This window comes from Diospyros lotus, chromosome 8 (genome assembly GCF_014633365.1).
Source record: "Diospyros lotus cultivar Yz01 chromosome 8, ASM1463336v1, whole genome shotgun sequence".
NCBI lineage: Eukaryota > Viridiplantae > Streptophyta > Magnoliopsida > Ericales > Ebenaceae > Diospyros > Diospyros lotus.
The window spans coordinates 35984786-36006483 of NC_068345.1; the positions used below are offsets into that span (position 1 = coordinate 35984786).

Consider the following 21698-nt stretch of genomic DNA (forward strand, 5'->3'; position numbering starts at 1 on the left):
GTATTTATGTTATTAGAACTTTTTTGAAAAGAAATCAAGGGAGATAACTTATTATATTGAACTAAAAATACCAGTGGGGAGTGAATTTTTTTTTTTTTTTTTTGGTTCTAAAATAATGATACCCAAAAAAGAAATTCTGAAATACTATTAATTACAAAATATTTCCCAAACCCAAACTACTTCTCCCTCAGACTGTATATATGTTGAATTGTTGAATTTTTGTCTAAGAGTATTGTATTACAAATAATTTATGGTTAAATTGATCGAGCCGAGATCTGTTGTCTCAATTAGCTGTCCCCTTTCTTATTTAACCAATCAAAATCAACCACATCATCCAATTTATACACATCATCAAATGATAATTATTTTAAAAAAATTATAAAATCGTATATGTTGATTATATATTATTATTTAATTTTATAATTTTTTTAAAATAATTATCATTCAATTATGTGTATAACCTAGCTGATAGGGCTAATTTTGATTGATTGAACAGGGAAGGGGACATCCAACTGAGACAGCAAATCTCAGCTCAAATTAACCTCACTCCCAACACTATAGACACTTCGTTTAACTATAGGGTACAAAATAAAAACAAACCATTTTAATATAACAAATGTTTAAAGTTTTGAATAAAGTGATCTTTTATTGTCGCAAAAATAAGATGCATTTGATACACCGCAACTAATCATGTAACGGTACATAATTTGGGACAAATTTCATACCTTATGGAGCTTTGTTGATATCTGTCTCCTTTTTCCTTTCAAATCTAAATATGAGAAATGAATGACAAAATTAACCAAACTTATTATTAGTTTTAATTAACATTATCGGATTTGAACATATCTATTGTGTTTACTGTAATTGATTTGAGTGGCTTGACAATGGTGTTGTCACAACTAAAAGCAAGCAGCAAACGAATGTACACTTTACAGGAAAGCTAATTTCAATTTGGACTGCAAATAAACTCGCATTCCCAACTACCAAAACAACGTTGTTTTGGGTTCCAGCCAAAACGACATTGTCCCAACCAAAACGACGTCGTTTTAGTAAAGAAACTTGTAAGGGAGCAACACTAAGGTCGGTGGCACTACCATGTGATCTGTATGGGAAGTTGTAAAACTACTCTACAATTACAAATAAATGTAAACTAATTGCTAATCGACCAAAAATCAATTATTCTGATACGTTACAACAATATCAAAATGAGGAGAATGAGGATACAGAAGAAGTTTGGAACAAGCATCCTTCAGAAAAAGAGAGTGACGAGGAATTAAGCAATGATAGCAGAGCGCCACAAAACAATTCCCTGTACTCAAATGGACCACCGCAGTCACAAGCTCAAGCTGAGGGCTGCGCAAAGGTCATAAATGTAGATGACAATGCAAATAACCATAATCTTTTGGTGAAATCAAGTTGTCTTATTGTCATCCTCACAAGAATTTGAAACTATGGATCCGCCAGCCTCGAGGATTTTTGCAGGCAATACGACCCTAAAAACAGCATAGTGGTGATTTAAGCTTTTTTCCCCTTGCAGTCTGTGAACACTTCCAAGCGCACCCTCGTTTGGGTTTGGAAAGGCATAAAATATGCGCCTAATTCTCTGATGGACGAGTGCCATAGAACACCTGTTGCCAACAGCAGAAGAAAACCGCAGATAAAGAATTGGATATTATCCAGCATTAAGAAAAATTTTGGGGAGAAGAAACTTTCTGATAGATAAACTCGTATCTTTGGCTCTGGCGGCTCATTATTTCACCATCCAATCTAACGTACTCTAATTGACTGCATTAAATCTTATGTCACTAAAAGTGCTTCCAGATTTAATGACAGAAATCCTTCCAAAATGTGTTGTGGAAATAAATTCCATAAGCATTCTGCAATTTAAGGTAGCATGCACTGTTTTTGTCTTTCAGTTAAAAGCTACTTTCTATTATTTATTTTTTACCAGGACATCTTTTTGTCCTAGTAAGGCATACATAAAACGATGGAATATACACATATAGAAGAAGGTATCAGTTCATAAAGCATGGAAGAAAGGTCAGAGAAAATATACACATATAAAAGGCCTGCAAACAAAAGATGGGGAAACTATCCATCAAAACTTGGTCTTTTCTTTTTGTAAGTAAAAAAGGAAAGAGCGAAGTTTTGATTGATGGCTCTCTTCCATCCAAAAAAATTGATTATGTCAATACAGTCTGGCACAAATAAAGAGTACAGATCAATCAAGCATAGTAAGAAATAACCACACAGAAGGTGCCTAAAGAGAACTTCAAAAGAAGAAACAAACTACCAAGAAAAATAAATTCATGTCAATATATCATTTTCATACACTAGTTTCAAATGAGAAATTATATTTGCACGCCAAACAAATCACAAGCTACTAACCAATCTTGACTATCAAGAATAAGGATAAAAATGGGTCCCAATTAACCCCATTTAAAGAGAAAACAAGTATAAAATGAGAAAAAGGTACAAGGCTCATTTGAAAAATTATCAAAATAAGCACGTAAATGGGGTTAATTAGGACGCCAGTTACATCCCTAATCAAGAGGACTCCCTGACTTGAGTGGACCACAAGCTTGTTCTTATGGTGCCTGACGGTGTAGAATTTCCTCTTAAATTCCATTTATTTACATCTATTTTGTTGTTTTTGATCATACAGTCTTAGTGGATGTCTCTCGTTGGTGTTAGTAGGGAACTTGCACCAAACAATAACACAAGTATATCTTGCATGTGTTAATATTGATTTTCATTTTATTTGGATCTCAAATTTTAAGAACTGGTATCCACCACTTGGCATCCAATCAAGGAGGCCCTCTCCAAATTCAATGCTTCATCTGAAGGGTGGCAACATCTGTCGTTACAAGTAAAATGCACTAAAAAAAGTACCAAGTATAGCTATGTAATTGCTTGTTGAGGTAACTACTTGTTAAAAGTCTTGATAATATTAGAATGTGAAGGACAAGTTATGTTGTTCAGAATAAAAATATTTATATAGTCGTTACAAAATTAAGCAGTTACATCTCCTTAGCAAACAACAGATAACTTACAGATACATGGCAATAATAAGAGCTCATGGACTTACATTGTGCAAGGCTCCCAAACAAGGAAGATATCATAGCCTGTACATAAATAGGGTCTGACCAACTCAGAGTGAAAACCATTGGTATGAGAATGCACTTTTTCACCATCCTCAACCTGAAAAAGCATAATTCTCATTGTCATATGTGAAAAATTTACTAGTCATCCAAAAGAGAATTCTTTTTTTAATCTTTTGTATATTGGCAATCATGTTTTAATGTTGTACAAGTTGGTTTCACAATATCAACTATATGATGAAACATGACCATATCAAAATCTTCATTCATTTCCATCTCATAAAACTTTTCCACCTCATAAAACTTTTCCACATGAAAATGGTGTTAGAACTTTATCTCATCATTCCTGCGCTAGTGTCACATTAAAAAGGGCATCTAATGTAAAATTTTGCCATATTGTTCTTTCACATGGATTTATATCGTCAATGTGACTTTTAGACGTCAATTGACATTATAAATTCTATGCCACCAATCCGAACAAATGTTATGTATATTGGAAATGGCAGGCAGTCCATTTGAATGTGGTTTTCGAGATTAAGCATTAAATTAAAACTTCAGTGAGAAACAATAATATAATGAGCATGTTTAAATATAAAAGCTACAAATAGAAAATAATACATTTTGTGAAGGGAGGTTATGGGAAGCCAGAGGGTTTGCACCACAGGTGCAATGCTGTTTAGGAAGTCCTATGAGAACAAACAAAATAAACACATGGACAAACACAGAAAACCACATCCTCAAACAAACATGAATAATCTGCTGCTGAAGTTAGAAATTCTGAAAAACCAATTCAGAAATCCATTTTTTAATCCTCTTAATACTTTTTTTCCCCATCAAACAAAAGGGACATCTGAGACTGATATTTTTTCTCCAAACAAGCATTTTATAATGCACAGCACATGACAGTAGGACACTTACATCTTTAAGATTGGTCCTTTGTCTTTTTGCTGGAGAGGCTGTTAAAGAAGACACGGTATGATCTATTTGAGCAGAGTCACCTCCAGCATGTCCAATAGCAGGGAAAAGACGCCTATCCCTGGCAGCAGAATGTTCAATAGCTACAATAGCAGCATGTCCTAAAGGGTGCCTTATACAAGTGTGCAGTTGTTTCTCAGCCCACCGCCGAGGAGATAAACAAGCAACACCAGTATACAATTGCCTGGGTTCATCCAATGAAGAATTTGGAAGCAGAATTTCATGGTTTTCCTCTCTACCAGCAAGAGGGTCAGAAGTATAAGCTTCTTGCTCTTTAAGGAAGCAGGTTTCTGCACCTGTTTGCCCTATCATAGGTTGCGGAATATGCGTTTGATCACATGCTCGTGCAATTAACTCCTTAGTTGAAGGGTCCACAATGATGGCAGCATTAACAAGCTGTTGGAGGGAACAAAGACAACCATAACAGCTTTTGAGCTCAGGAAACCATGAGACGATGATCAAATATGAAAGTGATGACAGTAACACCTGCTTAGCATTTACAATCATTGCACAAGAACCAAGTAGGGCTCATTTTCAAAATACTCACATGCAGCAAATTGTTTTTGGCTATTGTCAGGCACGCAACAAAACAATTATCATTCCAGTTCAGTTCAACAAAAATGCAACCCAATATAAAGATATATAATCAAATACTTTGTAAATTTGATTGTTTGTATGCTGTACTATCTGACAAGAAAATTTGTCTCTTCCTTGTTAGATATTGAACTACATAAAGCAAGGCATCTCAAACATCTTACCTCATCAGTAACTACATTTTTTACCCATTTAACACATTAAAAACTCACAACAAACTAAATGTCTTAATCCATCTGTCTAGAATTTGGTACGTTTTCATGCGCCAAGTTTACATTTAGCTCATCTAGCAAACAGACATCAGATATCTCGATCTTCATATTTAACATTTTATGAGCATGAATGGATTTTACAACAAGATGGGACACAGCAGTCTTTTTTTTTTTTTTTTTTCAAATTCGCCATGACTTGATTGTGGGGTTGGAATTCTAGAACCAATCCATGGACACGCATAACTAACTCAAGTTAAGAAAAGAAGATAACATCTGAAGCATGTAAAAGAAAAAAGGTATTCTTTGTTTCTCCTTCACCTGTGGATGTAGGCAATTTTTCATACCACGTGAAACTTGTATGTCTGATTTTTTATCATATGTGGGCATGACAAGATTTAGTTTTCATGTTTTGCTTTCCCAACAAATGGTAACAAAGCCAGGTCTCCAGGTTACCAGAATTCCTAACGATCAGAGCTTGTTTCTCCAACAGAATTTTTTGAATACAGAAAATTTATTTCCAGTTTGGAGGTGATTTGTTTTCTAGTCACACAAGGCCTATATGTCAATCCATAAAATACTTCGAGTCAAGCCATCCAGAATAGCACCAAACAGCAGTGCGAGCAATATTTTATTTATAATCATTTGATAGAGCTGTCAATTTCCCGTTTTCAATTTTAAATTTTGGAATTTGGTTTTCAATTTTTTGTGTTTTTGCTTTTGTTGAGAAAAGAAAACCGAATATGTTGTGTTCTAGTACTAACTCATTCTTTCTTCAAAATTTTGAAAATAAAAGTAACATGTTCAATGTAAATTTTGTTTATTTTATCTAGTGACTAAATATAATGTAACAATTTATTTTATATTGAAAATATAGATATATATATCCTTGGACCTAAAAAATTTACTTTTTTGACCTAGGTTTGTCAATCAAAACCCAAAGGTGGGATCAATTGGAAAATCCAGACCTGCCAACTGTTCTTTTTCTTATTCTTTTCTCTCTCTCTTTCTCTCATCTCCTTTTTATTCTGCTTAGGTTCAATAAAATGGGCAGAGTTTATCGAAAAAGAAGAAAGAGAGGAGTTGACTGACAGAAGAACCATTGGAGAAGAGGTCAAGGAATACCTTTAACCGAGATTGGGAGATTAGTAAGAAGGTCAATAAAAGGAAGAAGGAAGATGAAAGAGAAGGATGGGGACACAAACTCAGGTTCAATGAAGAGGGTTCACAGCATTTACTGAAAAAGAAGGAAGAGAGGAGTTGGCTGACACAAGATTTGTCGGAAGAGATCAAGGAATGATTTTAACCAAGACTGGGAGACAAGTAAGAAGTTTTAGGAGATGAAGGAAGAGGAAGACAAAAGAGAAGGATGGGGAGAGAAAGGAAGAAGCAGAGAATGAAAAGAAAAACAACTTAGCAAAAAATAGAGATGATGACAACATACCAAGCCTTAATCTCACTCGGTGGGGTTGGCTATAAAAATTTTAGTTCTCCAATCATTTTTTCTATCAAAATAAGAAAGGAATGAAAAAAAAAAAAGAATGAACACAACTTTTTCCCACAATTTCCTAACGACTTCTTTGAAAATAGAAAGAGGCAACATAAACATCATTTTTTGTTTTGTTCCAAATTAAAAAAACAAAACAAAACAAAAAATTGAAAACAAAATGTGTGCCAAATGGTCCCTTAGTTTCCCAGCAACCCATACACATTAGTGCCAACTATATTAGATTAGGTGAAACCAAAGGCACCTAAGGTTAAGTTTTGTCCAAACCAAATCAACCCAGATACCCAACTTCCATCTTTCACTAGACACAAGTTTTTGCACGATAGTTAACACAGTTACCTGACCATCACCAGATTTTGCCATATGAACAGCAAGATTCATGAAGTTGACAATCGAATGGGAATCCTCAACACTAAATCCAGTAATGCCATCAATGTTGCTGCAATTGAATGAAAGCATTATAACAAATAATAATAACAAAATTCAAAAAAATTGATATAATTTCCATCTTAAAACATTTTCCATAACAAAGCCAGAAACATGCATTAGAATCAACTACATTTTCCTATGAGAAGATATTTACAAAATTACACATAATATCTGCTGTCTGCAGTTAATGCCATTACATGCAAAAAGAAACATGGATAACAAACAACCACTAACTACTTCGATGAATCTACTTTACTTAAGTCACCAAGAACCATCACTAACATGTACATCATCTTTTATTCTTTCAGATACAAAGTGGAATTGCTTTAGCGATTAAGATGTCAGCCATAAATATACAGTATATTTTCTTTCTTTTCTTGAGTTTTGATATTTACAGAACCTTTTAATATTCCCCAATCACCATCTGCTCCTAATTTTCCCAAGCATATAGCGAAAGAAACATAATCCATTTCCACTAGAAAGATCCAATCACACATCCTCTTTCAATCCAGAAATAAAATTGCTGGAGGGATTGAGATCTTAGCCATTAGTGCACAATAGATTATCTTCTGGAGTTTTGCCATGGATGGAAAGTTCTTAACATGCCCCAGTCATCATTTCCTAGGAACTCTCTAAGCACGTAACAAAAGGCAAAAAATTTGATATCCTACAGAAATTCAATACAGATAACCTGTATTAAAGAAAAACAAGATCTACAGAAATCTTACAGCTCTGTCCTAAAATAGTTAAGTGGCTATTTATCTTTTCTTCTCATAATCTCAAAAGAAAAGGGAAATTTTGAATTCAGCTCCTGTTTGTTATGTATCTGTAGATGGTTGTCATCAAAGACTGCAAGTGTCATTTCCGTTCAGCACCAAACAACTAAAATGGTAAGCATCATCAGGGAAACACCCAATAGGAGAAACTTCCTTCAAACTTCTATTCTCCAAACCCACTTCTTCCATCTCATACCCAATTCTCACTCACTCATGCCACCTGCAGCAACATTTTGGAAATCTCTTCCTATAAGTTCTTTTTTCCCCCTCATATAATACCAGAACAGAGCCAAAGAATGGTTGATGAGCTCTGAGATGGCTTTTAAAGGTGCCACCAATATTTTAAAAGAGGAGACCAGCGAAGAGGGAGAAAGAGTTTACCTCAGTTCTGTCGTTGATGAGCTCCAACAAATGGTTTGTGAGGTTGTACACTCCCTTGTTAGTCTTCTCCCCTATTTCTTCATTTCTTCTTTGATTTGTCTCAGACAACCAAGAGCTCCTTCCTCTGCTTCCCCGAAAACCTCCTTCGCTGATTTCTCTAACTCACTCTTCCACTAAAATCTCCTTCTCACTGTTTTTTCTCAACTCTCTCTTGCTCAATGTTTCAAATGGGTGCTTTTGATCTGTTTTTGATCTGTATTTATAGGTGTAGAAGGAGTCCTCACAACACCAGCGATCACTTGCTCCTCTATTTTCCTCTTCATTGATTTTCTCTCCATTTCCTCGCACTGCTCCAGAGCCGACCTCGCTTCAAAAACCCTTTTTCAGAGAAAGTTATTTGGAACTTAAGATGACAAATATATCGTGCTCCAAAACATCTGCCTTCCAATCTAAGCAACCATGTATTCTTACAGAAGCTATGTACATTTTTCTCATAGCCTTCTAATCTGTGGGAGGTCAAGACTAACATTCTTCAGCTTGTTCTTTTAAGTCCTGAAGGATTGATACCACTTGAGAAAAGTAGGATATAAACACTGAAAGTTTTCAACAACAATTAACTAGTGTCATGATACCATCCAATCCAACCTTATGCAATTCTTTTCCCACCTTCTGTGAGTACTTGCAGGTAGGCAAAATGATAGGGATATGTTTCCTATTTTGATTTTATTTTGGTTTTAGAAATTAGATTCAGATTAGAATTTATTTTGTTATCTTGTTATTTTAATTTGTTTCCATATTTGTTTGATAATTATAGATATTATAGGATTTGCATTGGAATCATATTAGGATTTAGATTCCTAAGCATACTATAGTTAGGGGTACATTTGGCCTATAAATAAGGCTCATGATGTAATTTTTATTCAGTTCTTGATTATTGAATACATTGATATTGATTTCCTCTCTTGGCTATTCTTTCTCTTCTCTCCTTCTCTCTCAGCTTTATTTCTTCTTCTTATTCATCTTCTTCTTCTTCTTCCCTACTTTCTGCAAATTTTCCTTGCTGTCCTGCATCAGAAAACTTAGAAAAAGGTGACAGAATAACAGTCCTCAAGCAGATAGTTCATATACTAGGAGGATGGTTCCAACAGTTAAAAAGTTCATGGAATGGGCCCTATATAATGGAATAGAGGAAATGGTGAACAGAGATCAATGAGCTTGAAGGAAAGGAATGTTTTTTGGGTTACACTGGCAGCCATAATTTTTTTTTTAAATTGATGCCTGTTTCTGGTGTTTTCAGATTAATCAGCTTTGATATTGTCAAGGCCACAAAAATGAGAAGGTATCTCATCAAGAATATGATCAAAAGAAGAAAAAAAAAATACAAAGCCAAGATTCCACAAAAACAGCAATACAAGGATAAAGCCCTTAAAGCAATGGAAGGAATGCTCCACACCTTCAAAGGCTCTAAAATTCCTCCCCTCTGGAAAGCAGCATTACAAAAAAGGATTAAGAAGCCAAAAAGTCTCTACGCCAAAGGTGAGAACCCAATCCAAAGCCAAAAAGATATATATATATATATATATATCCCTCACAGAGGGTAGCATAATTCTTAAATGAGATAAAAAAGAGAATACTCCAGAGCAAAAAAACATGCATTCTTTTGAAACAGACAGATTTTGAAACTATATAAAATAATTATGAAGACCACTCACAAAGTAGTTGTGCACTTTTATTAGCAATGATTGGAAACAGACAGATTTTGAAACTATAAAAAATTGTCAATATAGAAACCAGCACTTACTAGGTTGGTGGGTGAAATGAAGTTGGCCATAGCTTGCACTGTTCTTCCCACTCTTCTTTTGATAATGCAGCGTATCTGCAAACCTAAATAAATTGGATGCAATGAGTAGAACATGTTCTTTTGATGAATCAACACCTAGAAGTGTAAACTCTGAAATACCAAGAAAAAAAGAAATTAAGGAATTTGGTGCTTGTTTAATATGCCAGAATAAGAGGCCAGTGTAATTTGCGATTCAAGGTATCTGGATGCAGGCACCAGTCTTTAGTTTAAAAGAGGGGGAAAAAATCAAAATTCAGGGATTTCTTTCAATTCTAAATCAGCATCCAACTTCATAGTTTTCTTTATTAAATTATTATTGTTTCTTTTTTCTTAATAACTAAATACATTACAGGTAAGTAAGTGGTAAACATTAAAGGCATTGTGATTTCCTTTATAAGTAAGTGGTAAACATTAAGGGATACTTCTGTAAAATATCATCTAGGACCAACTTACAAACATTTGCACTTCAACTACAAGAACCCAAGCCATCAATTCCATGAGATCAAATAAAAAAAATTCTCATCCTGATCGGAAATTACATTGGAGAAGTTTGAAAAATAAATAAAATATGAATGACTAGCTGATGCAAGATAAACCAGGAGCATCAACAAATGAGAACTGGGGACTCACCTCTTCACACACACTATATGTCCTAATTTAGTAATAATTTCCACAGCATTACAATTCCACTATCGTCACAGCTTTTAAGTGATTGTGTGCCTAGACATCATTCCCAATAACAATCAAGACATTGAAAGTTTTAAAGACAAACAGATTGACTCACTTTTGTAATAAAAGCACTCAACTGGTATAAATTGATAAGCTCCAATACACCATTAGGAATGCCATCCAGAAGGGATCCATTTCCACATGCTAGACATAAAATCACTGATAACTGAGATTTCCCTGTCAAGCAAGCCTCAGTTACAACCAAAATTTCAAATTTAAATTGCATGAAAAAATGCAAATACATAAACAAAAAGAAAATAGAGGGCCTGGCAGAAATAAAGCAACAAACAAATATATCTTCAAATATATATATATATGCATGAAAAAAATGTGAACTGCTCCATCAAATTAGTGAAGAGAGAATTCCTTCAAATTTCTCTAGAATAAAATATTAGTCATTCCAAAACTTTGTTTTACCATTTATCATACCCAAAATTAAATGTGAAAATAAATTACAATGGAAGACTGCAACTTGTAACACAAATAGAAAAGTATGGTTTAGAAGTCATATAATTATTCACTTGAACAACTTAGAATATAACACTGGTATTTTGCCCAAAAAGTTGGGCCGAAATAGCATTTCACCCAGCGGGATCATGTGGTTTTCCACCCACTGGGCCCTTCAACTTCGGACAAAAAAAACATTACTCTTTAGAATAAATAAGAAATCATATCTCAATTCTGGCTTGTGAGAAAACCAAACAGCTTGCTTCCGGTGATATAAACCTGCCATTGAGGTCTCTTGGGTACTTAAAGCATGACCTATTTTTTATGTTAGGAAATTTTATGAAGCCCGACTACAAATGTTAGGAAATTTGTGAAAAACCTACTACTCTGAGGCTTATAAATTCTCTTAATTGTAGTTAAATTAACCATCTAAAGATCAATTCCATGACCTCAAAATGATTTTAAATAAATCAGTCTGCTAATGCACACAATCTGATGAAGCCACTTTCCAGTCTCTATGAATAAAGCACGAAGATTATCGACAAGTAAGAAATCTGCATTCAAAAGAAGGGAACTTGAAGCATTAGCTTTAACAAAGTTTGACCTGCACACCCTTTAAGACAAACTACAATGTTGTATTCAATATGCCATGTCATCACTTACTAATATTTTGTTTGGATGTTCTGATGTGCCTGTACATGGGTGAATGACAATGATAGAACTTATTCAACGATAACAGGTTCATTGCATTGTTTGGTACTTAGAAGCAGCACGCCAATTAGTCTGTGATTAGTTTCTCCATACTTGGAAGTAGAATTTCCTTCAACCATTGGATTAGACCCTTAACTAATAAATGTGATATGCACAGTGTATCACAGATCTCACATAGTCACATAGGAGAAGGAATAAGAGATCTTGAACCATAAAAGGGGGTACATAACATGATCTAAAACCTTAAACTTTTAGGTTGGGAGGCAAGTGTGAAACCCATGATAAATTGGTATCAGAGCAACCAAACTATTGATCCAATTCCAGACTGAGTACGCAGGGTGGTCCAACCGAACCTAAGGGCAGAACAAATTTGGATTAGAGAGTGTGTCGTGGATCTCACATCAGATAATAAATAAATGATCGCAGGGTAACCAACACCAGCTACAAGTCTCGGGTTTGGTGACAAATGTGTGGACCAACAACTGGACTTCTCCCAAACTTCACCCTTGTCAAAATGGACCTACTCTTCTCCAACTTAAGTTCATGTGACAGCTTTAACTATTTTTATATTGTCAGGACCCTGGGGTGTATAGTAGCTTATAGTAGAGTTGAGTGTAGCAGATTATTCTTCAGGAGGAGTAGTTAATTATGTTAAGTTGTTAGCAGTAGTTATTTTACTTCTTATACTTTCTGTTTTGTCTTTATAATAGAATCCTAGCATAGGAGAACTGGAGAAGTAGCTATATAAAGCTACTAGAGCTGTTGTAGAGGGATCATTCAGAAATATCAATTGAATCTTCTGATTTCCTCTCTCGAAACTCTCTCTCCCTCTCAGATCTGTCTCTTTCTCTCCCTCAGCTTCTCTTCCTCTCTTTCCCCCTCCCAATTCTCTCTGATTCTCCCTCTATTCTCTCTCTTGAACTCCCTGTTTCTTCCGCCTCCTTCTGTTTTTCCCTCTCTTTCTCTAATTCTGTCCTAATTCTTCCCAAAATCTGCCCTAATTCTCTGCTGAAACCCTAGGCAAACCCTAGGATCCTAACATATATGTTCTTCCCAAATTTCATCAATAAAATTTTTATATCTTTCTTTTTCTGTAAGATTTCATCAAACACAGATTTTACTTATCAAAATAATAAAATAATTCAATTTGTTGCTAGTTATAGAGGCAATCCATCACATAGAGTTTGTATCAAGCTAACACTATATTTTTACTAGAAAAATATTGATATAAGATAAACTATCTACTAGCCAAAAAAAAAAAGAGTTTACACTGAGAGAGAGAGAGAGAGAGAGAGAGAGAGAAAGAGAGCATACCTCCCTCAAGAAAATGCTTGCGCACACGTTTCACATGGCGGAGATTTTCTAGTGGTGCTATTTGATTTAACTTTCTAGGGTCCATAATCATTAACAAAAAAGAAATGAGGATACAAGCAAATTGACAAGATCAAATGAAGTTCTGTGAAGTAAGTTGAAAAGCTAGCTACAAAAATTCAGCCTGAAAAAAAAAATAATGTTTATTAGAATGAAGAACATACCTTACAAGGGTGTTAGCATGCTTTGGGTCAACTATAGCAGCATAAACATCCACTATATGCAAGAAAGAAGAAATAAAAGCTATTAGTTTGGGAGTGAGAGAGTAGAAAATTAATGATGCCAAACGGTCAGCCTAGGCCTGCCATTGGCCCTAAAGTGATCAAGTTGAGACTATGCCTGACCCGTCAACAAAAAAGTCAACAAAAAACAGGGCATAGCTCAACCCTAGAGCTCACCTAGATTGGGTCGGCCCATCGAGAACCCAAGTCGACTTTGGCCTGAACTCATGAGCCTTAACGGGCCAAGCCCAACAAAAGCCTAACAGGCCATCCCATTTTAAAAATAATTTTTAAATAATTTAAAAATTATTTATTTAATTAATATCTTTAGAACTTTCTTAAGTGATTATGCCTTTTTATGTATGAGATATAAATTTTCTTGTGAAAAAGTGCAAAATTGTGTATGAAATAAGAATTATTTGGGATTTATTGATTGTTATTGTGAATTGTCTATGTAATTTTTAAAGCATTAGAGTTATTAAATTAAATATCAAAATTCAAATTTAAAATTCAATTATTTATAATTTTATTTTTTATAAAATTAAAATTTGACTGAGCCCAACAGGCTAGGCCATGGGCCCAAAAATGTTGGGCTCGACCCAGCCCTATATAAATGGCGAGTCGAGCCAGGTAGGCCCACTAGACTCTCAACCCGTTTGACATCTCTATTAAAAACTGATGAAAAATATGGAGGTCCTAAAAAAGTTACCTGTGGGTTGTTGGTGAGTTGGAATATGTGGCTTCTCAGGGATATGAACAATTTCCCACTCGCTCTCATTCATCAACATCATCACTTGCAAAAACCTGGGTAATTTAATTCCATATGAGAAGGTCAAGTTCTTTTAACAACAACAAAATAGTAACAGTGATGAAAAGCAAGTAGACTAAGGATTGATCAAGCTCTTGTTTTAATACAAAATTCAAATATATTGAAAGAGGGAGCAAGTGAATACCATTCACTTACAAGCAAAGAGGAATTAACAAAAACAATGACCTAACATGTCAAAATAAATCACTGAAAATCCTACAGAAAATTCAAAAATTGATTCAATGATAGTTTGGCACCTGTAGACCCCAGAAAACCAACTAGATGAAAACAAGAGCCTACTATTAAGCATAAATTGCAATTTCCCTACTAGGAAACATTCAGTAAATTCTCCCATAATAGTCCACATCAAAGGCTTAAGACACAATAAACCATAGTGTTTCCTCAACCTCCCACACAAGCACCTTTCCAAACAGATGTAAGATCAATAACATACAAGAGAACACCAATCCAAATTGACCAAGAATTAATTATCTGAATTCTATCCATAATACAAGGAAAAAGGTAATGATCCACTAATTCCTCATTTAATTTTGCACATGCATCACCAATTGGCAGGTGTCTAACTTCTCCTTAATAAGACTATCCATCATCAGAATCTTGGCATGCACCGCCATCAAAAAGAATATACCATAAAAGGGGCTTTTAGGGAATTCCTCTTCAAGGAAAACCCTATGAACCATGATCAGCTAAAGCCTCACAAAAAGACTTCGCATCCTACAACCTAAGGACATCTCAGCCCACAAGATGCAATCATCAAGCCCAGAGTAAAGGGGACAAATCCCAACATCCCACTCATTCAAATTGTGACTAGGCAAGATCTCTATTAGTGTTAGATGAACAATAAGAACCTCTTGTGGTAGGAGACTTCTACTCCCCTTATGTGTCCTTGTCCACAAGATCTGTTAAGATAATGGTATGAGATATGTACCCAAAACCCATATCCAAATTTGACATTTGGATCCCCTAATTTTTAGTGATACACAAAAAAAGGTAACTTGCATTTGATGTTATGAAGACTTTCAGATTCTTTACATGGACAAGAGATAGAAAACTCATTCTCTCTTTAAAATTCATTTAATTCGAATGATACTTCTAAAAAAAAAAAAAATCAGTTTATAATAGAAAACCATAAGATACCCATTTTATATAACTATTCGGAACATCACAGACATATCCAATTTCTAAACAGTAAATACCTATCTCGTTATATATATATATATATATATATATAGAGAGAGAGAGAGAGAGGATTTAGGAAGGCTAGACATATAGACACTCATTCATCCAACTAATTCCCAAGCCAATGTAACATAGATATTCAACCACTACGACCCCTCTTAACTCAAATCTTTTACACAAAAGCTGGGAAGGATCCCCAAATCAAAGATGATTACAAGCTCATCCGGTGCCTCCCCAACTTCAAACTGAATGTGCTAATGAAAATCCCAAAGTGGATTCCCTATGCAAGCCACAAAAATAAGGTAATAATACCTCCAATATAAACCACATATTCAAAGAGATCCAATGACAACCTAGCAAAAAAAACAAAAGGAGAGCCCATGGTTATTGAAACTACACTCCTTGAAAACTTTCCCCTATCACAAGAAAACTAGGTTGTGACAATATTTTCTAAAGGATAGCCTGCTTGAAGGTAGCAGTTTCAAGGATTATCAAAGGTCATAACCCAACATTCAGTGCTTGAAGTTATCTCAAAGCACTCCGAAGGAAGCTTCTGGAGCCTCCAATTTTCTTGACCATCAAAGAAAAGGATCGTGAAGAGCAACATGGGAAAGTTGGGAGAGCAACATGGAATAAGTTGGAAGGCTACTGTTTTATCCATGTTATAACTGCATATCAGTGATAATGTACAGAAATAACAGTGGAACAATAGTATCCAAAACTAAATAAGAACAATAAAATGCAAATTGTGAAAGAACTTGAATGACCTATTTAATAAGTAAAGGAGATTTAAATCTACAAGAACCTAGGAATGGAAAGATGCTGGGATGAATGGGCTAGAGCTACTAAAATCATAGTATTTATTGTGTTGAATCATGACTGAGAATGGAGTCTTGCATCTTATGTCACCTGACATTTGCCCTTCAAGTTAAAGAAAACGTTAGTTAGTTTGTACTTAAGTTAATTTTAAAGGAATTTATTGACCACGTACAGTACTGAAACAGCCTCAAACAAAAATCAAAATTGCAACACAAGACCAAAGGAACAAAAAATTACCTTGCCATCACTCTGAGCTCTGTTACAATATAACAAAAATATGATATTTATTACACCAGGAAAAATATAAATATATACATAACAATAAGCAGGCCATGAAAAACATAAGAATATGTATATAAACGAGAGAGAGAGAGAGAGAGAGAGAGAACAATTCCATGTGATTCTTATCTCTCTCCTATAGGTACATACAAACCAAGCAAAATATTAGACTATGATGTTAGATTTCAACAAAGCCATAATACAATAGTAAAAATGGCCTCTAAATAAATAAACAAAAAGTGGGTCCCCTTATTTCACTTGTTAAAAACACAAATGAAAACTAATGAACTTAAGGAGGTAAGAAGCTTTGGGCAAGTTATCTGGTCAACAAGGTAAAAGATTTTATGAATTGTATGTGTGTAGAAATAGAAAGGAAAGAAGGTGAAGCAACAAGATAGCAAGCCTTAATCCCACCAAGTGGCGTTGGCTATATGAATTTTAACTCGCCAATCATTTCTGTCTATGGCCATATCTTCTCAAAGGAAAGAAGGTGAAGCAAATAAAAAAAAGAAAAAGAAAAACTCCATTTGATTCTAGGGTGGAAAAAATGGAAAAGAAAAAGAACCAACATATCAGGCCTAAATCCTACTAGATGGCACCGGACCTATGTGGATTCTAACTCACTAATCATTTCCAGCTATGGTCATATCATCTATATGGATTCGAACTCACTAAAACTTTTCCACCAAGTTTTTCTAGGTTATTCATTTACCCTCATTCTCGTCCCATCCATTCTTCTCGCAAGAGTATGTATCAATCTTCTTCTCACATGACTAAACTATCTTAATCATCTCACCAATTTCTTACAAACGCATCACTCCAACTTTATGACAATATAACCTTATTTCAAATTCTATCTTTTTTGGTACGATCACATATCCATCGTAACACCCTGATCTCTGTTATGATTATATTTTGCACAAATTGGTGATTTACTGCTCAATGTTGTATGCCATATAACAAAGCTAATAAAATTTTCTTTTAGCTTTAATGTGATTTTACTATAGAATAAAAACTGGACACACTCCTCCATTTTAATTATCCTGTCTTAACTCGATGAGAAGCATCCCCAATAATCTTCCCATCATTTTGAACAGTTGATTCAATATATCAAAACTATGTTTTTTCTTAGAATGACTTGATCTTCAAGTGTCACCAAAACATCATTTGTACTTCTATTTTATCAAGCTTACGTTCCATACATTCGATTGTCAATTTGCTCAACTTTCCATTTGGATTCTAAAGTGTTCATCCATATCTCAAGCTTATTGTTCACACCTTCTTTTATCTTATCCACCAAGATTATGTCATCTACAAATAGCATACACTAAGGCACCTTTTCTTTAATGCATTTTGCAAGTTCATCCATCACTAGGGCAAAAGGATAACAAATTGATGCAGGAACATATCTTTGATTTTTTAGTTTTTTTTTTTTTTTTTTTTTTGTCTAGTTATGGTTGGTATTTAGCCGACCCTACATAGTGAGATAAAAACTCGATATCTTGTTGTAATTATTAATGGTTAGTATTCAAGTTATTAGGATTTAGTTAATATTTGTATATTCTTATTAACTGCAATAAATAGTTATGTGACTAGCATGTGACTTTTAATGTGATGGATGCCTAAGATTACAGGGATTTGACTTTTAAATTTTAATGTGACTTTAACTTGCATCTCTAGCATAACTTATTCCATTGTCCTTCACATCTCTTGCATAGATATGATGTGGACAGATGTATGGAGGTAATGAGGAAGATTATAAATATGTGGATGTTCACATATCACAGAATACCATAGTTCATTACCAACTTGAAAGTGGTAGACTTGAAGCTAGCAAGAGCATATTTCGGAATCCAGAATCAAGAGTGTAGTTCCAAATTTTCATGGTAAGATGCATGCAGAAGACTTCATTGATTGGGATTCCAATATAGAGAATTTATTTTGAGTGGACAAAGATGTCCAAAGAGAGAAAAGTGTTTTTTGTGAAACTGAAACTGAAAATAATTGCACTTCACTGGCGAAAGGAGGTATAATTTTCACCAATTCCACTTCACTAATATACACCTCAATATAAAAAGTCTAAATCTCCAGAAAATATAAATACTGTTTTGATGATTGGGCTCGACTTAGAATAACAGTATGCAACTTATCAAAATTAAAAAGACTCGAGAAAATCGACTTTCAAGCTTTCATTCTCTAGGCCTAGTCAGTGAGCCAAGATATAATAAGAGTCTGAAAAAGTTTTCACCAATTCCAATCTAATCACGCAAAGTCCTCCAACCAGAATAGCAAGGAATTTAATACCAATCCGAAATAGAACGACATAAATAACAACTGCGAATTTCAATAATAGGAACAAACAAAAGCGAAATTCAAAGAGGACCGTAACAAAAACATCATACCACTTTTCACCCACTCCAAAATCAAATGCACAAATTGCAACAGAAATTAATCAGCTTTAAAGTTACACGGTCTATATGAAAATGCATAAATTATAAGCCAATGAGATGAAGACAAGGCAGCTCACCTTTCCCGCTGCCGAAGCTCTCAATCGAATCGCCGCGGAGGTCGTCGGTCGCCAAGCAGCGAAAAGATAAATTACCCGCCGAAATGTGTGGATAATCTGCCTTCGTATGAGAAATTAGGGCACAAATTTAGGGTTGTGTTAATTTTGCTCTCTTGGCAAATTTTCCCACCAAGATTAATGTTTTCTAATTGACCCCTGTTAGGATCATTGTTTGGAATAGAATGATGGACCTTCAATTCATAGCCCTAGCCCATTTGCACCAACCGAAATACCCAATTAATTAATAGTGAAAAATAGAAGCCTAGCCTAAATAAAAAAATATTTTTTAATATTTTTTTAATTTTATTTTAAGATTAAAAGTATTCCAATATTTTATGTTTCACAAAATCATAGCACATAAAAGTAGGGGCAGTAAATGGTAGCACAACTCAATAACTTTCATTGTTGTCACAGTGATTGAAACACATAGATAGAGTTCTTGGCGCTTGGCATTCATTCTTGTATGAGTGATCTCTTGCAAAGGGACATAACCATCTATGTGGACAATTTTTTATAGAAATTACAAACAAGCGGCATTTTAATACCAGATGGTGGCATCTGGCAAGCCTATAAAGATGACAAAACTCCATTTGATGTCTAGACATGACATAAAGAAAAAAAAAAAAAAAAAAACTAACATGGTATGACTTCAAAAAATAAAAGAGAGAGAAACAAATATACACGTAAATATATAGATAGTATTACATAAACATAATAAGAATATTGAATGCATCATCCGACACCAAATTCAAATGGATCAAATAATAGAAACTCACAAGTAAAAATTGCCCAAATAATGGAAATTCTAATGCTACATAATAAACAAATGGTTCAACTTTGTTTTGGAGTATAATGAAATAGGCCTTTCAGCATCAATTTTTTTTGTATTTTTGAGATTTTATTCAAAAATTTTAATTTTAACAATAAAAACCCGATTTAATAAATTATGTGAAATTTTATTTTGCAACCAAAATTGATTAGAGAGACATGTGATTTTGCATAAGTGGCACGTCACTTGACAATTTGAATGACCCTCGTGTTCATTGTTGTTGAAAAAATTAAAAAAATCAAATCAAATTAATTGGGTCGAGACCCATCTTTCCTCTATTCATTGATTTGCCTCGTCTCTACACAACTGTAGCCTTATTCCTCCACTGCCAGTTGCCCTCTTCTCCTACATTCTTCATCGTCATGTCCACGACTTTGCATCTTTTCCGTGGCCGATGGTCGGTCAGTTTTGCTATGATCGTAACCTTGCATATTTCTCATGCCTGACGGTTTATGGATCCAAGCCCATAGTGATCGTCTACAACAATAGGCGATTCCTCATGGGTCGTGGCTCACCATCGTGAGTACATCATGGCTATGACTATGGCGATGGGTTGCCATGACCGTCTTTGTCTTGGCGATTCATCGCGGGCTTGCCCATAGCTGATGGCTGCCATGGCTAACGATTTGCATCTCGCCTTGGGCACTAACTTCTTATCATCTCCTAGATTTGTGGCCATTTGTCTTCTCAATTGATCTGTCCATTTGTTTTGATTTGATTTATGTTTTCCAACAACAGTCAATGTGGGGGCACTAAAATTGCTAAATGACATGTCACTTGGGCAAAATCACATGTATCTCCAATCGATTTTGATCACGAGATAAATTTGCACCCAATTTCATGCTAAAAGGCCAATGAAATAAGCTCATTTCATTGTGTATTACAACACAATATCATTCAAAAATATATAGAATTATTACCTGAATCCAACATTAGCAGAGCTTTTTAGTTGTATTGTTAGAGAACTCGCATGTACCTGCTCCAACCATTAAAATCCCAAACAGTTCAAAATTTAAGATGCTTGGTATTTAGTATGCCAAGTCACTCCATGTGACAACATTGTTTTCAATCTAATGGGCAGTGTACTTGTTAGAGCCCACAAATGTTGACCTAGTTAATAAAAAACGTATTTGACGAGTCATATTCATTAAGGCCTGATTCACAGACATAGATTCCAAGAACTCGTATAAATTGTGAGTATTATATTATGTGATCTTAGAAAAATGTAACGAGGTCACAAGAATAGTAATTTAATTTATAGGCCAATGTGCCATAAAAATGTTAATCTTAGGCGGAAGATAAAAATAATCGATAACTCGTTCATGCTAAGCAATAGCCATCATCAAAAGAGAGAAGATTTCAAAATCTATCAATCTAATAAACCCAAAAGATTCGACAATTTGGATTTAAAAAATCTTATAAGTAAATTGGTCTAGGCCAAATCTACTATGATAGAGTACATTATCACGTTTGGTAAGGAGAATAATAAATGTGATTAAAATAATTATAATTTTTAAGATTAAAAAATAAAAAATAAATGATTTATAGTATAGCAGAGAACATAATATGAATTGAATCATGCTAGATGTACATCATATTTGTACATCATAGGCTACATACAGAAGTATTATGATCAAAATACCTCTCGTCTTCATGCGTCTCATGCACCTCTATACGCTTTATGAGGGATATTTTTGTCATTAATATATATTTGTGTAACTTAAGATATACACAAAAATGTACCAATAGTATTATTCATATGAATTAGAGCTGGAGACCGTCTAAGGCCACGGTTAAGGTTGAGGGTTTGAACAAAATTTTTAAATTAATTTGGGGGGGGGGGTTAAAATCCGAAAATAGACGAGTTTTAGGTATGGAATAAATAAAAACAAAAATTTGTGCCCTG

The 21698-nt window shown here is 34.5% G+C and overlaps 1 protein-coding gene across 3 annotated transcripts; it reads right to left on the reverse strand.

Moving 5' to 3' along the window:
* Positions 1-928: 928 nt before the first annotated feature.
* Positions 929-19181, reverse strand: LOC127807845 (tRNA-specific adenosine deaminase TAD3). 3 transcript variants are annotated; one of them, XM_052345997.1, is made up of 10 exons: positions 18925-19181; positions 14001-14095; positions 13235-13290; positions 13014-13087; positions 10597-10718; positions 9774-9856; positions 6726-6825; positions 4020-4472; positions 3089-3201; positions 929-1628 (listed from the first exon to the last, which is right to left on the reverse strand). In XM_052345997.1, the coding sequence occupies exons 2-10, from the start codon at positions 14067-14069 to the stop codon at positions 1412-1414; spliced, it is 1287 nt and encodes a 428-aa protein (XP_052201957.1). In that variant the 5' UTR covers positions 14070-14095; positions 18925-19181; the 3' UTR covers positions 929-1411. The 3 variants fall into 3 exon arrangements, with proteins under 3 accessions (XP_052201957.1, XP_052201959.1, XP_052201956.1); XM_052345999.1 differs by having other exon boundaries at positions 9774-9848; positions 10619-10718; positions 13235-13286; positions 18925-19180; XM_052345996.1 differs by having other exon boundaries at positions 13235-13286; positions 18925-19179.
* Between the last annotated feature and the right edge of the window lie 2517 nt (positions 19182-21698).

What these genes read in the sequence shown, in the direction of transcription:
- LOC127807845 (XM_052345996.1), bottom strand. Translation starts at nt 14,082, where the DNA reads ATGATGTTGATGAATGAGAGCGAGTGGGAAATTGTTCATATCCCTGAG. An exon ending in AACTCACCAACAACCCACAG is followed by an intron (nt 13,287 to 14,000) that starts GTAACTTTTTTA and finishes TCTTGCATATAG; the next exon opens with TGGATGTTTATGCTGCTATA. An exon ending in CAAGCATTTTCTTGAGGGAG is followed by an intron (nt 10,719 to 13,013) that starts GTATGCTCTCTT and finishes CTTGCTTGACAG; the next exon opens with GGAAATCTCAGTTATCAGTG.